Source organism: Larus michahellis, chromosome 8, assembly GCF_964199755.1.
Source record: "Larus michahellis chromosome 8, bLarMic1.1, whole genome shotgun sequence".
NCBI lineage: Eukaryota > Metazoa > Chordata > Aves > Charadriiformes > Laridae > Larus > Larus michahellis.
In genome coordinates this window covers 55,892,361-55,908,798 of record NC_133903.1, presented here as the reverse complement: position 1 = coordinate 55,908,798, position 16,438 = coordinate 55,892,361, and the positions used below count along the sequence as shown (strand labels likewise).

The 16,438-nt window shown below is 41.0% G+C and overlaps 1 protein-coding gene across 3 annotated transcripts in view; it reads right to left on the bottom strand.

Moving 5' to 3' along the window:
• Window positions 1-400: 400 nt before the first annotated feature.
• The window catches only part of MIER1 (MIER1 transcriptional regulator), a 40,097-nt gene continuing 24,059 nt past the window's right edge, over window positions 401-16,438 (bottom strand). For all 3 annotated transcript variants that reach the window (XM_074598426.1, XM_074598427.1, XM_074598428.1), the window contains 9 exons: window positions 14,779-14,911; window positions 12,630-12,694; window positions 12,234-12,306; window positions 8,761-8,912; window positions 8,106-8,187; window positions 6,649-6,743; window positions 6,014-6,141; window positions 4,174-4,313; window positions 401-3,176 (listed from right to left, as the gene is read on the bottom strand). In XM_074598426.1, coding sequence (XP_074454527.1) covers window positions 2,851-3,176; window positions 4,174-4,313; window positions 6,014-6,141; window positions 6,649-6,743; window positions 8,106-8,187; window positions 8,761-8,912; window positions 12,234-12,306; window positions 12,630-12,694; window positions 14,779-14,911 — 1,194 coding nt within the window. In that variant the 3' untranslated portion in view covers window positions 401-2,850. The remainder of the gene's footprint in view (window positions 3,177-4,173; window positions 4,314-6,013; window positions 6,142-6,648; window positions 6,744-8,105; window positions 8,188-8,760; window positions 8,913-12,233; window positions 12,307-12,629; window positions 12,695-14,778; window positions 14,912-16,438) is intronic.

Below are 16,438 nucleotides of genomic sequence, written 5' to 3'. Positions count from 1 at the left end.
GTCTCTTTTTTTTTTTTTTTTTTTTTTTTTTTTTTCCAATACCACGGCTAATCCTTCAGAGAGCCCAGCAAGGATTTATTCTGTTGAACTGGGTTCTCCGTTCAGGCCGTTAAAGCATGGGATGAATCCAGGAGAGCCCGCTCCGGCTGAGCCTGTCACCACAGTGCTTGGAAAAACACCCCCGGTGTCACACGCAAGTTGGGATCCTGTCTTTTTTTTTTTTTTTGGAACCACATTCCAAGACTTCCGGGCTCCAAACTGTACTGAAAGCTCTTTAAAATGAAATCAAAGTTACTCTATTTCTAGGATTTTTAAATAGCTTTAGTAGTGCAATGACTTATCACGTTATAGTGGCTGCATTTTGAAGAACATGAACAAAGTATTGTATAAAACACCAGCATAAACAAAATGTAAATTATAATTAAATATTCTTAAAGTCTAGCTGAGCATTACATAGGTGTTGATTATGGAATGTCAGGTCTCTTCTACCTATCACCAAAAAAAAAAAAAAAAAGGTAAGATTAAAAAAAACCAAAGCAACATTCCTGAAAAATATACACAGTGCTGTATTTCACACACAAGCCTGAGACAATTTTACTTAGGAATTTTCTTATAAAGTTTTGGAAGTATTTCCAACTCGCAAACAAAAGATGCACAAAAAAATAAAACTGAAAATAGGACTCGCAGAAGAACTGCACCACCCTCAGCCCGGAACCGTCTCGAGACCATCCTTGATAAAAGGCTGCGATACTTTGGGTTTCCGTTAACAAACCAGATTGTAAAATTAACAGCAGCCTCTTCCTAATCACTTAATTAATTGATTAACGCAGGCCATACGTTAACAAGCCTCGCTGATGTGCCTCTCCAGGTAAATTGCTGTCTAATTCTAGGCAGACGGCAGCTGAGCCCGGTAGAACGGATCATTCCCAACATTTCTGGGAACAGCAGGTTCACAGGCTCCAGTAACTCATCACCGTGATGGAGCCGGGCCGGATCCAGAGGATTTGGCTCATTAATGACCATAAAGTCCACGTACACGAAGAAAACAAACCCAAGAAACCCCTTAGCAGTTGGGTTTTTTTAGGTTGCGACATCAGTTTCAAAACGTAGGACCGTACATTTAAAATGGGAATCGTGAAGACTCAGAAAAACTTGGAAGTAAAAATACCCAATTAAAAATTAACACCACACCTGTAAGCCACAGGAGGAGGGGATAAGGTTATAAATTATACAAATGAACAATTTTTCCTATTTTTAATTGAGTAGATGTGTAGCTGTGGCTTAAAAATAAAATAAACCAAAAGACTTTCTATTTCATGGATGTAAACCCTACTTCAGCAACGTTCAAATTACGCTAGTGGGACCGTGAGCATCGCCCCCTCACACACATTTATAAAGAATTTTTGTTTCTCGCACTTAAAATAGTTCTCCGTACCCACTCTCGCTTCTTACACACATGAATGTCTCTACGTGTGTGGGCTCCACCACGCACGCGCGTGTGATGGTCCTGCTCCCACTGAAAGTCCCATCCATAGACATTCCGCTAATTTTCAGAAATTCAAGATCAGGCACCAGGTTTCCGGCTGCACGTCTGGGACGGCCCAGAATCACTTGCCCCAATTCCTGCACTCGGGGAAATGCGGAAGATGAGAGACTGAAAATAAAGCCCTGGATAAGCTATCACCCGATCCTGGCGAATGAGGGTCAGTAAAAACTTAAGCATTTGGCTGACGTGAAATTTAGCCGAGCTCAAAATATAAAGAGAAAAATAATGAGAGAGAAAAAAATTTGTGCAACGCAAGCTTCGTGTTTAACACATTTTTAGCATCACTATTTGCCATAAAACAGAAGGAAGAAAACTCACGTTTTCAAAATCAAATTACTTCTAACCATTCTCGAGGTTAACTGTTTTCTGAGAAGAAAATAACGTGTTGGTGACTAATAAGCATTTTTTTTAAGTAAAAGTTGATTGATTTGGTTCGGGGTTTTTTTTTGTTGGTTTTTTTTTTTTAGAAAAGACTTCAGCAAAATAAAATGAAGCTGACATTAGACTCAGGATATCAATTTTCTCATAAAAGTTTACCAACTGTACAAGTTAAGAAAATTATACAAGCTTTCGTTTTAAGAAAGGACAGTTCAATCAAGACATAAGTACTGTAAAAATCTTTCAAAGGCTACAAAGAAATCTGGAAAAATACAGAATGTATTTCTTTAGCCCAGATAAAGAATATGGAAAGACATCATTGATGTCAACAATTTTACATATACAAACCTGACCTGGTTTATTTACCTTTTAAAACTTCTATATATAAAAATAGTTGTGCTCATAACTTTCAGGATTCATAAGGGTTCCTTAGCAATGGGACGACACTTTCCTCTCGCCAGCGTGAGTGGGGGTCTCTGTGCCTACTCTGATGCGCGTCTTGCCATTCTGTATTTCATTTGACCTTCCTGCAGCGTCTGAACCAGCCCCCTGCTTCAAATAGGATGCTTTGTTCACTTGTACAATGCTTAGATGGCGCAGAAATTCCTTTAACGTATTAGGCTGGGAGTATTTTTGCGGAAACTCACTGATTTGTTGCTCAACTATTTTTAAGAGCCTTAAGAGTTCCCAGAACTGCAGTTGCCAGCTCTGAGAAACGGAATATTCTCCTACTGCTTTTCAGCACTGAAAAAAAAAACCAACCCAAGTAATCAGATCGTAAGAGCCAACTAGAAGGTATTAGGAAAAAAAAAAAAAAAATCTCAGCAGATTCTTTTTACGGAACTGGATTTTGTAAGGTAACCCATCAACCCTGAAAATTTTAGACACCCAAAATTACTCCAAGGAATAAAATCAGCTCCTAGTATTCAGTCATCCAAAGTTTCTAGTTCATCAAGCTTCCCGTGTGAGTTTGCTTCTTGGAAGAATTCTGAAGAACCCGGACTCTCTTTTCCATTGCTGTTAATTCTTCTTCTTTTTAGAGGTCTTTCGTTTTTTTCTTCAAAATCATTTTCGTTTCTTGAAGCTGAATGAGCAAGTTTTGGGTCAATGGAAAGGTTTTCAGTTTCATACCCATTTGTATCCAGATCCGTGTGAGGCGTTTTCTTGCCGCTGGTAGGTCCATTGACATGCAATCCTTCCATTTTTGCTTCATCTTTATTTGGTATCTCGCCTGGCCCATTAGCAGACACCCCTGCGACGCAGAGACAGACCGTAAGAAAGGGAACAGAAGCGTAAGCAGTAACAGAACAATCTGCGACAGCTCAATAAAGCACAAGTCTAACTACTCCCACTGAGCTAAAAAGCCAATACAGTTCTTCGCATCCTCGCTGTGCGATGAACGAGTGATTTGTTTGCATACAGATGACAGACTTATCACGACGGAGTTTATGGAAGCCCTCACAAGCAACAGACATGTCCTGGAATCCCCTAACTGTACAGGCTGCAGGGGACTCTCCTCACCCACGACGGAGTTTATGGAAGCCCTCACAAGCAATGGAAGCCAAGAAAATGTCCTGGAATCCCCTAACTGCACCGGCTGCGGTGGACTCTCCTCTCCTGGGGAGCTTCTGTAGCTTCCACTCGATTTCCACACTCTGATTCAGCCCTCTGATCAGCCCAAGCTTCTCCCTCCTCTCACTACTGCCTTCACTTCAGCTCCTGCGGAACGGCCGTCCCTTGCTTTTGAGGTTTTCTTCCTTCACGAGTGATCGTGCCCCGGCTCTTCTCCCATTCCTAACTGCCCTTCGGCGCCCCACCTCTGGTAAGAGCAGCTAACGGTGCTCCTGCGACCAGCACCGGAGAAGCACTGGTGCGTGTGATATCCCAGTTCCATCTCAGTTGTTTTAAGAACCCCGCACGGGACTGCTCACAAAGTCAGCCGAGTCAGCGTTACACTCCTACGCAGCACGGGGAAGACCATCATGGACTTCATGATCTTAAAGGTCTTTTCCAACCTAAACAATCCTATGATTCTACAATCCTATAACAGGTTGTTTACATTTAAAAGGAAGATTCTAGCGGAGATTTATCTTCCATATGTGACCACTGGCTGAATGCAAACATGTAGCTGCTAACGCCTTGGAAATTAATATTTCGTACTCAAATAGACTTGTTTTTAGAGGAGCGAGCGGAACTTCTCATTTGGCTTGTCACCTGCGACAATTCGGCAGGGCAGGGCACGCACTTACCGTTCTGATTGCTGCTGCTGGTTGTGCTGTCCTCCCTTTCTGACTGGCTGGTGCTGCTGTTGGAAGTCGTAGGAGGAGGGGACGGAGCTCTACTGGAAGTAGCACTTTCACTTTCATCCAGGAGACGGTCCATATAATCTCTACACAACAGAAAGAGCACATTCAGCGCTGTCCTCGCCATGTAAAGTATTGGCGTCATTTGTACAAAAATATTCCCTGCGTGTACCGCACGAGTGACTCATTCCCATTTTACACCTTTTGAACCGCACGGACTTATCTTGCAAAATTAAGAACTTTTAAGATCTCCTGTGGCAACTGGCCCACGTATGGTTTGTCCACAGCAACTACAGATTTGTTGACCAGTCACTGCATCCATCTTACACAAATGAACCTGTGCTTGTGGCGAGTCCCACAAGATCACACACAAGCACACATGTCGGTACGCCGGGATGCTGCACACTGGGTTTTCAGGGTGATGCTCTCAGGCAGGTTCCTACTAAGCTCTTAGAATTTGCTGCGGCAGCAATAACATACCATTAAAGTAAATAACTTTTGTGAACATACAACTCCCAAAAGGGATAAAGTTAAAAGCAAATTAAAAACTTCAGACTTGAAGACATTTCCATATCTGAAATCTATCACAGACCTACAATTCAGGTCACTAACAGTAAATCTCTTATGAAAGATTTAAACAAAGCTGGTTGGCAAAGCCCTTGTACGTGTGGTATTAGTCTGGATTAAATCCAGAAACGGCACATCCTCGCACACAATTATTCTGGAACCGGTGCTGCACCCTGAATTCCCCCAGCTATCTGCAGAACGGTGGGACTAGATGATCTGAAAGGTCCCTTCCAACCTGGGCAATTCTCTGATTCTAAAAGCGTTCGAGTATAGACAAGTACAATTCTTCTCATCACCATATGCAGTCAACTGCAAAAGAACCGGAGAACGTTTTAACTGATTAACAACCAAAAACGTCTGCTAATTTGGGCAAAAATGGAAAAAAAAAACAAACCAGAAGGAAGAAGAGGGGGAGACAGACATTCCCTGGTAAGTGGTTAAGAAAATGCAGCGGCTGTGGGTGCCCCTCTGTGACAAAAAGCCACAGATGGCAACCCTTAGTGTCATCCAAGTTCACTTCAGTGGTCCAACACACAGTTCTAAAACGATTAAAAACCCAAAAATATTAAAAAGAAGGATGAACAGAGAAGCCAGGAAAAAAAACGAGAAGAAAAAAAATATGGAGAAAGCAAGCAGAAAGAGAGGGACACTAAAATCACAGCACTGGAATGAAGGGCAGAAGACTATGTTGGCTCAGTTGCTCAGATTTTAGGGAGGAAAACTCACGGCTATGCACAGACATTTCCCTTTTTGCTTAGCAGAGACGTGTCTGGAGGAAGAGTGACAACACCCACAAAAGCCCTAGTGTAGGGTACCTTGTTGGCCAGAATTCTTCCCAAACAACACATTTCAAAAATATACTACAGCACGTACCACAAATCCCACCTGAAACATGTGACTAATGCCTTTGTATAAAACATGTATTTAAAGTAAAACAAGAATTTTAAACATTCCACATATTTTCAGAAACGTGAACATTAAACCAAACTAAATTAAATAGCGGTTATTGGCCTTCTAACAGTTGTCCTTATTCCAAATAAATGCATTTTAGAAATTACATTAACACACCAGTAAGCTTTTCTTACACCTTGGCTGTTTTTCTGCTGCAAATTGGGACTATGGAATCCCTCGCTTGTCATACCACTTCAGATTAAGTGCAGTATAAAATAAAGATTTAGATCCAACATGTCAAAGCACATAAAAATAATGCACGTCTTACGTTACACCAGGATGAAGATTGTATTTCTTCTTTCCAAACCGGGTCTGCTGCGCAAAGAAATCATAACGCTCTGATTTCTTCCACATGTAATAAAATGCTACACACTCACCAACTGATCTTGTTCGTACCTAGGAAATACGTGCCAGGCAAATTTTGATGAATTTCAATACAGTTTCGGCAAAAAGCTACCATTTAAATCAAAAGGTGTGAAACTCAAAAGTCAATGCTTCTTTATACAACAGAGGAAATTGCGGAAACTATTGGCTTAAAATTTCAGAGGCCCAGAAATTGAAGTGCAAAGTTTAATAGCGCTTCTAAGGACAGCGAAGGTATCGTGAGGTGCTGTAAGCAACAGCTTCAGGAGAAATATTCCAGTCTGTTTCAGCAGTCTATTCAAGGCCAGAATAAGACTGGAGGGAAGCAGACCTTCCCACGTGTGGGCACGGCAGATTTTTGCACTTTTCTGAACTTTGGGTTCATAGCCACAGTTACAGAAGATTCTGGACTTTGGGCATCTATGTAGTAAAAATCAGAAGTAAATACGGTAATTTGTGAAGGAAATTGAGGATAAGAATTTATTTACAATTACGTTGCTTTTAAAAAAATGTGAGAACACTTTAAAAATCAGCGTTTACCTTATTTGCCTGAATCACATGAAAATCCTTGCCATAGACTTTCAGTCCTTGTTCAAAGTTCCTACATTCCTCTTCTGTCCAAACGGATAATTCTTCTGTAGCAAGGAAACACAATTAAAAAAACCCCAAACTTAACAAAAAAGCATGCGGCCAATAAAAGAAAACTGAAGTGACAGAAAACATACGCGGCATTCAAATTTCTTACGCCATCTGCTGACTAAATGAGAACCACCTCCAGAAATTTCACTTATCAGTGCAAAAAATGAAAAGTCTCCCTGCCAGCGAGTAGGTGGGAAATTTGGCTGCCGTAAGTCGGTAGGGACTGTTATAAACGGTCTGTAATTCCAGCCCTACCGCACGGGGGAATATTAAAAGGGGGAATAAACCCCTGCCGCTCCAATAATTAGGGAGCAGAAAGAGGGAAAAGGGCTTAGAAACCTGGTCTCACCATTCTGCCCCTAGAACCATAGGAAACAGGTATCCTCCAAGCCAGGACACAGCACAAAGTTCGTGCCCTGGATTCAAACTGGTTTCTAGTCTTTGGAAGATGCAGGGGAAGAGGAATGAGATCTTCTTTACTGCTGGCAAGAGCAGTAGGCAGTTAATCCCAGTAAGTAGAATAAGAAACTGCTGCCCCCAGTATTGGGTGGGAAACCTTGGCCCCACCGAAGCCTGAATAAACCCCTAATAACTTTCAGCCACATTTCTAAGAACTTAATATAATTTGGCTTTATTGATTCTTAAGGTCACAAAATAAATGAGGGTTATAATAGCGGGAGAAGAAACTAAGCTTCTCTTTTTGATCATTCTCACCTTGTGATTTGCACAGCAAACTCTGGAGAAGCCACAGATTTGAAAGAAAAACCAACAGATCAATGTGCAAGGGAAAGAACTCGTGCCTTCTCTTAGTTTCTTGTTCCTTTGAGCATAAAGATCAACACCAAAACAGAAAATGCTTAAGACCCCACTAAAAAGGGTCTTTTTAGTGTTCTACTTTGTTAAAGAAAAGGTTTAGACGCGCATTCTCCTTTATTGAGAATTGTGAATTATTTCATTTTATATTTCATGCTTGTTCCATTGACTCTGATGACTGAAAAGGTCTAGGAGAATTGAGAAGAAAATGCCCAAGAAATGCCCAATTCAGTTCCTAAGAAGTAATTTTAAATTTTAACTTGTTATTAAAGTCGCAGATAGAAATATCAAGCTCCATTGACAGGAAGCTGATTTACACGCCCTCTTTGAGCATGTACCTCTTCATTCTGCATCTAATTTCATTCTCTCAGAGAACAATACGAGATTCCCTGAAAGCTGCATTCAAACGGGCACTGATGTGTTCGGCTTACACGCAGTCAAGCTCTAATAAAATTTCTCAGCCTGCTGGCAGCAAAACCCAACACCTGCGTAACAAATAAAACGAGAGTTCAACCATATAAACTTAACTTTCCCTGGATGCTCACCTCTGGCTGCTTTTACGTTAAATCTCAGCCTTCGTAATGATTCTTCAGTATCAAAATTGCACTTCACCAGTTCATACAAAGCCTGGAAAGATGAAAAGACACACATTTAACATTCTAGATACCACTCGATTTATGTTGTGCCACAGAAGAATACTTAGTAAATCGCTAATACCTATTAAGAAAAGATTAAAAAAGCCCTCTTTGAATAACTGTAATATAATTTAAGACAGCACAAAGTCATATTTCCTGTTTAAATTTCCAAATCTATAATTACATAGCCAAGAATATATACAGGCAAAGTATTTTAACATTGTCATCCACTGCATACATTTGTAAAATAGATGGGGTTTTTTTGTATGAAGAAAAAAATAAATATGCATTCATATAGCTTTAAAAAAATCTGTAACTGAAAGAACAGAACTCATTCATACAGAATTATTTACATATAAAAAATAATACACTCATGCATAAAGGAACGTTAAGCCCAAGTTAATAGTTTAATATTTGTTGAGAGGTAAACACCCATCACACTTCTGTTTCCAGAAGGAATAATAAAGCTGTTTCGAACACAATTTGAATTCTCGGGAGTAAAATAAACTAAAGGCATAATTCATTCTGTAATATGAAACTACAAATCCTAATTATTCTTCTATACCTGCTCGTTGTCTTTAATATGTGATCCTTCAGGAATTGCATCTAGGCCTTTCTCATCACCCGTACGCCTCGACGCTTCAGTGAGGAACTCGATCACTTTGTCTTCAGGTAAGAAGTCAGGATTCCACAGCAGCTGGTCATCGTTTTCATACACTGAATTAACCACAGGAAAAAGACAAGCAAGTTGAACCAACGATACAGAAGTTTATTCTCTCTTATGAAGCTAGCGATTATGAAACCTTGGAAGATCATCAGAGCACCAACATTACTCCAGAACAGACGTCAGGACAGGTAAAAGACGGTCTCACTAACGCAGTGATCCAAGTGACTGGGATACTCTACCTTACATCGTCTTCGAATCTCTGGCACAATCCATGCTCTGGATTCTAGGACCCACTTATGAATCTCCAGAAATTCCATCTTCCCCATCCTCCTCCTGCAACCACTCTAACCTCGAGGCAGCAGCACGGCTTGACGCGGTCCCTGAACGATCCCTCCAGCCTTTTCCCCAAGCAGCAGCGTTTTGCTGATGGCAGCCAGCAGGCACGGGAAACTTATTTCAGAAACTAATTGTATCTGTTTTCTTTGCACGACGATTAGCAGCATTGGTCATATAAAACCAAAAAGCACACCACCAAAAATGATGCTAAAAACACTACCAGGTGTCTGGACCACTAAATATAAAAGTCTCAGCAAACACGGCTGGTGAAAGCCAATAACAAGGTCCATGGCTTCTCCAGGGAAGATGACACTCAGGTGCCAGACATTCTGAAGTCAAACACCTCCTGAAAGGAAACATCGCTACGACCTTCCCTACTACTTCCAAGAAATACTTTCTCAAACAAATTGTTCGGGTAAAGCTAGATGGATTTTAATACTGCCAAATCTCTGCTGGTTTTTTTCAGAGCTTTTGCACGAGCTGCCAGAGCAGGGAAGCCACAGTAAACTGAAATTCACGGGAGAAACGTGGCCAAATGACATACCCTCTGAATTATCTCCCATTTTTATTTTTGAAGAGCCTACAAGCTCTGCAGGATTAAAATACTAGCACAGCAAAACAAAGTAAAATTCAGGTCATTAAAAAACTAGAACCAGGAAAGTACCGAGACCTGGCTTGCGGCTCAGTCTTCAATGAAAGATAACATTACAAAAATCAGCGAGAAAGTAACTTGAACACGGATTCCATGAGCTCGGTGAGCACCCCTGAGAAGAGAAAGGAGCGATCCCTTGGGAAAGCACGGTCAGCACAGGGAGGGGACACAGAGTAGCATTCCGTGCCAGCGGAAAGGTCGAGTGGCAGCTAGATGCACCTCTACTTGAAAACAAGGATTTCTAACAGGAAAGTAGACTACAAATAAAAACATCAAAACTGGTAAGGAAAATTATTGAGCAGTTAATTTCACGAATGACACGCTCTTTGGAAACAGCTCCCAAGAATTTTACGGCAGCTTTTTCTTCCCAAAGACTACTCCTAATCCGATGTTTGGTTGCTCGTTTAAGAAAAAGATTCGAGGTATCTTGGGATACAAACCCCAGCAGAAGCAACGAGACTTTTCAGGAGAGAACTGATAATGGGTTCTAAGCCACCCTTAATGCCGCAAGCTAAGAACACTGCCATGTCTATGAACGACACAGTCAGCGAGGCTCCGAGCAGCTCCGGCACCTTTCGTGTTCCAGAGCTATCCTTGATTTTCAAGGCCAAGCCTTCTGAAAACAGATCTTTTAATTTTGTAGATTTTTCATAACTTGAAATTGTTTAGTAGCAGCTAATTTGGTCTCCGGGCATAATTCTCAGAGAGCCAGCCCACCGTAATTAGCTTAGTGCAGATTACACGGTCGTTCTGTCCTCCCCGCAGCACGGCAGAACTCATTCTGAAAAGCAGCGTGGTTATTCTTAAAAGTTCTGGCTTTTGCTTACAGGGTTTTGCTTTTGCTCTGGTTTGTGCTCTTGCTTACAGCACTGGATATGAAAGGAGTCGCCTTCTTAGTGCTTGGCAATTTTACAATTAAAATTTCCCCTTGATTAGAGAACAACTGAGACGATAGGATATGTACATGAAAGTACTAAATACATAGTCTCACAAATTCATTTTTCGACTTTTTAGGCTTCATTAGCATTCCAGCTGGAGTCCTGTCAATGATTACATCCAAAGCACAGCAAAAAAGAAAGAACTGACGGAAGATACACAACCCTACTGGTATATAAAACTAGAATAGCCCTGGCATAATTAGTGAAAATTTAACTTTTCCTCATTGGTTTTTGCCCATGGCGTAGTTCTCTGTTCTGCAAAGAGTAGTTCGCAAGACTATGAAAAACTTGTTTTATATAGGCTACTGCAATGCATAAAGCAGCTATATCTTCTTTATTATTGGAGGCCAGAAGCCATTTAGAGCTGAGTAAATACCAGGAAAAGCAGGTGACCAGTAAAGCATAATTTACTGCATCTCAGGCAAATACATAGTTCAAGCTCTATTTTTAGACAGAAGCAGGACAGCGTGCAAAGAGCAACTTCTTCACCGCTAAAAAGCAGATGGTTTTTAGTTTGCCATTTTCTCTTTTTCATGGAAGCTCCTGACTTCTCACATAGTTTTAAATTACATCCTCTTCAGCCTCTCGGGCTGCGAAGTCCAGAGCTGCGGGAAAGCGTCGGTGTGAGCCTGCTCTAAGTCAACAGTGGGACTGACGCTCTTTTTTCGGTGATTTCTAGCTAGAGCGGAGCTACCACAACCTGGAGCTCGAAGCAAGACAACTGCTACTACTTGAGTATATACTTGGATTCTAGGAAGGCACTGAGTTTTGTGCTGGTTAGTTTAAAAACTAACTTATATAAAACTACAAAAGCCGCAGTCTCAAATTGACCTGGAGTGTAAACGAATTCTTAGTAATGGGCTGGATGAGCAGGAAAATTTGCTTTTAAGCTCACAGCTGGCTTTAAGCTGGCTCTACCTTTCCTGACTTGATTATATTGACAGCACACGGCCAAAGGCTCTGGTTGTGAGGGGGAAGAGTTCCTGGAAAAAAACCCCAGAAGTAGAACAAGAGGTTCTTTAATACTGATTGAAGAGTTATAAAATGTGAAAATCAGAGCTGCTGGTACATTTTGCCTCCTTTAAGATGTTAATCCAATTCCAGCAATTCAATTTCTTTATTATCTACTTTGTCTTACATAAACTAAATATACTAGGTGAAGCAGTTAGCATAAGCTACGTGGAAAGCCTGGGTACATTACCACATTAGAATATAAGGGTTCAAGAGGCAACAGGCCAGCAATATAATCTCTCTTTTCCCCTCCCGAGACTCAAGCTCTGATGGTGAAGTACAGGATGAACTACAGTTTGAGATAATGGTTCTATTTTTCACTTGAAGGAGCTCTTTTATTTTGCAAGACACATGGCATCAATCAAATCTTTTCTTTCTCCCCATTAGAAAATAATCTCAAACATAGCGATAATAGTAATAGTGCCAAGTCTCACCTTTTTCATTCTCTTTGTATTTGCATGTGCCGGCTGGAATTTCAGCTTGAAACATAGAGCCCACCATGATTTCCTGTTTTGAAATAACAGAAACCAGAAGTTAAGCAACCACAGCCGTGATGGTTTTTGTTAGCAAACAAGAGGATGACCACATCTTTTTCTACCCCTTGAAACTTTCATTGTTCAAAATCTAAAAATGCAGTTAACAGGCACCATATGGAAATGGATTTTTGACTACTTGGAGAGGTCTTCGGCACTTCTTACTAGCAAAACTCTTACGTTTATGGGGAAAAAACTGGAGAGGATTTGGGTGATCTATAGAGCTCACAGTTACTAGGTACCAGATCAATCCCTTACCCACGAACTACAGGCTTTTTAACAGCCCTTAGTATTTACCTTTTTCCAGTCTTCTGAGGGAATATAATCTTCATCTTCTTCAGACTCCTCTTCTATTTCACTATCTGCAAGAAATGGTTCAAACACACAGAACGAGCTGTGACGGGGCCTGTGGACGCCAATGCCAGCTCCCAGCAAAGCAGGCTGAGCGAGGGGACCGGCCGTGACACCAGCTCCCAGGTGACAGGAGCCCAGCCTCCCATCCCACCAGCCTCCAGCCCCTCACTGCTGCCTTATCTAACACCACACAAGTGCAAATGGCACTTTTAGTGACAATAGGAGATGTTTCAGTATTGACAGCTTTAAAAAACGACCCCCGATGTTCACATTTAGAATGGCTCAGATACGCAACAGGCTCCTCAAAGGTAAGGCACAAATGAACACATCCATCAATTTTACTGCTACCTCATTAAAATGCCTTTCCCCTCACCCAGCTGTGAAGCAGCTGAGATGATCCACATCCAAATTTACAACAAACAGTTACTTTCCCAAAGTATTTTTATGCAGATGCTCAGCATCCATTTGGGTTTCAACCCCCTTTTCAATGAGCTCCTCAGCTTAGCTACTGCTGTTCTTTTTCCCTTACAGCAAGTGTCGCTGAATTTAAGGTGGACTTAAAGGTGCAAGAAATCTGCAACGGTGCTTTTCTCAGTCTTACTGGGATTTAGTAGGCTTGGATGGACTGCTCAGAGATGCAAAGCAGCGTTTAAAATAGATTATTTCGGATAAGGACTGACCAAAATTGTAAGCTCTTTATGATACAGGCTACTTGCCTTTCACAAGGCACTGAAAGCAACTGCAGTATCTGGCTTATGTACAGCATGTGACAGTATCAGCACTCAAATTATTTATACATTAAATTACATTCTATACACAGCTGAACATTGCAAAAAAACCCCAAACCTAATGCAATCCACTTGCATTATGCTAATGCTGTGTTTAAAAAACAGAGTTTAAGATACTTGCAATCCTCTGCACAGCGACATGCTGAGGCTCCTTGGCAGTTTTGGATTAAATAAACCACAGATTAGAAAATGGCTTTTCTGCAATGTCATGGCTAGTAAGTATCAAGTATAAGGTATCATAAGGAACCTTTGCTTTCCCTTTTGTTTGTTAAAACATAGAACAGTAGGAATTCAAACATCGGCGACAGTCACTTCCATCAAAGAAAGATAAAAGATCTGTTGTCCAAATGGCCCTGCTGGTAGCTCAGTACCAAAAGGTTCGGATCCCATTGAGTAAGATTGCCACAGAAGTAAGAGTTTTCTAAAGGGATAGCTACATAATACTAGCTCAACAGTCTCAAACGGATGCAAACTCAATTTTTAAACAAAACAAGAGAGAAAATAATCAGTCCACAATGCTGGCAACAGTATCAGATGTGGAATTCTTGAAGCACTTTTCTTCCCGTCATTATCTCTCCCTTCATTATTTCAGGTTTAACAATCTACTGGCCTTTTTCAGATTTCATTGCTTTTGTTTCCTGTATCAGCGATCTTGAAGAAATCTGGAGTTCTATTTCTACTAAATTTCAGTTTTTCCTTTTTCCTTCAATTGGACTCTCACTTTCTTTGACAGAGTACATAAACTGCTGCCACCGCGCCTTGTCGTGACAATCACACACTAGTTGGAAGAGCGCGTGTCCTGCTTGCAAATATTTTTACCTCTGTCCTTAGCGTGAACTGGCAGCTGAAACTACTGCACCCGGACTCCACACACAAGGAAATTTTTCTGAAGGGCACACCTATACAAACCAGTTTGCAGGATCGTAAACTGGACCGTTACAACACTCAGAGTAGCGTCATGAAAGGATTTACACCGTCTCAGAGCCTGCTTTTTCAAAAGTGTAGGAATGTAAATGTTTCCACAAATTTAATCCTTTCTTTTAAGAAGAGATAATATCTACTGTCCTTATACAGTCCCTTATCTGCAGAGAGGATTTAGCGTTCGGCTAAAAATAGGACTTTTTTTTTGCCTATTAATTCGAGCATAATGATAATCAAGAGCAGTGTTAGGAAAGAGAACAACCAAATGTTTACAGGTATCAACACGCATATTTCAGAAACAGAACACTACGTTAACTAGAGCGGTTCTTAACCAAAGATCAATCATACTGAGATTACTGTGCTTAGTACTAAACTATACATACTTGTATCAAAATATTTACAGCGGCGAGGGCGAATTATCTCCTGTGGGTCTTGAGAAGCAACAGATGGTGCTGGGTCATCATTAGAGGACTGTGTCTCGTCTTCCTGACCCGATGAATCTTTTATGGTCTCCTCCTTAAATATAAAAAAGCAAACAGGAGATCAGCTATCCCTTGTATGTCACAAACATTATTTTTGGCAATATTTTTTCCAAAATTGTCAGTATGTCAAACCCAGATATCTTTTACCTGACTTGAAGTGACTGTATAGATTGTGGCCTGTCCAGACTGAGCCACAACAAATATGTAAATACACCATATTATTTATTGACCAGGATTTTAAGCAGATCAATTTATCACTCAGACTCTAACACACAAATCAGAAATATGAACCACAATTAAATATCACACCTAGGTTTTTTTTTTAGGCAGTCAAGCAAATCCTTGCGGTTTTCATTTAATCTCATTTAACTTTAAATTTTACTTTGGTCTTTAAAACCCTTCCTTGTGAATTTTCAATAAAAAGGGGAGGAATTATTTACTGGCTATACTTTTCTCAATAAAATGAAAATGGTACCTTCCATAAAAATTAACGTCAATAGCGTGGTTCAACCCCACAGGAATAGCACATCAGTAGAATTGAGTATGTACATTGAGTTATTAAAAGATCAAAAATCAGAATGAGTTTATTAGAAGATAAACCACAACAGCTATGGGAATTATTACAATTAAGGGAAATTGTTATGATAAAGGTTAAAAAAAATCTATTAGTGCTTTCTATTGTGATGCATGTTGTCGATATCTTTTATGTGTTTTATGACTACGCTGTAAGCACTCATACTCGCTAGTTCTAACACAGAAGCATTAGGCACAGCACATGTTTATGTGTACCTTTACCAGCAACCGGAGTATTAGCATGTGCAGCTTAAAGCAGCTTAAAAATAGAAAATAGCTAAGTGCGGTATAGCTAAATAAGCTGTAGAAAGATGAGCACTCGCAGAGAAAGCCTGAATGATTTATAAAATTATTCCACCCCCACAGATGTATTTTACTGCCTCTCTGCTAAGAGCACGCAAGCGTTTCAGAGCTCTCGTTCTCCTGCCCCGAGGCAAACCATCATAACATCAGCTCGCGCTCTGGGCACCCACTCCTCCCCACCACCGCTCTTCCAACCCCATCCAAACTGGGGTAGCACAGGGGAAATTCCAGTTCAACGCCGGGGCCCAGCCTGCAGGGGCTGCGCTCACTGTGCCAGGCTGCGCTCGCGGCTGCGATGGGCAGGGGGACGCGCAGGGACACGCTGTCTTCTGCAGCATCTACCCAGTGCTGGTGTCCCACAGAGGGACACAGGGGACTCCTCTGGCTGCTCACAGCAGTGGCAGCCACTGGGATTTTACCCATTGAGAGAAAAGGCAGGCAGTACCTTAAATCAGCTAGTAACAGAACCGCAGAACTACAGGGAAGACAGAAGATGGAAGTTGTGTCAAGAAGTAATTAAGAAGCAAGGACGCAAGAAGAAAGTGAGACTTCAGGAACACCACCAAGTACAACAAAAGAAACCACTTTTCTGTCCTATTTTAATTTTGCGTACTTTATGTTGTGTGTCTCCCCCTCTCCAGCTTCTTGAACATTTTCCGATGTAATAAAACTATATATCTTTATT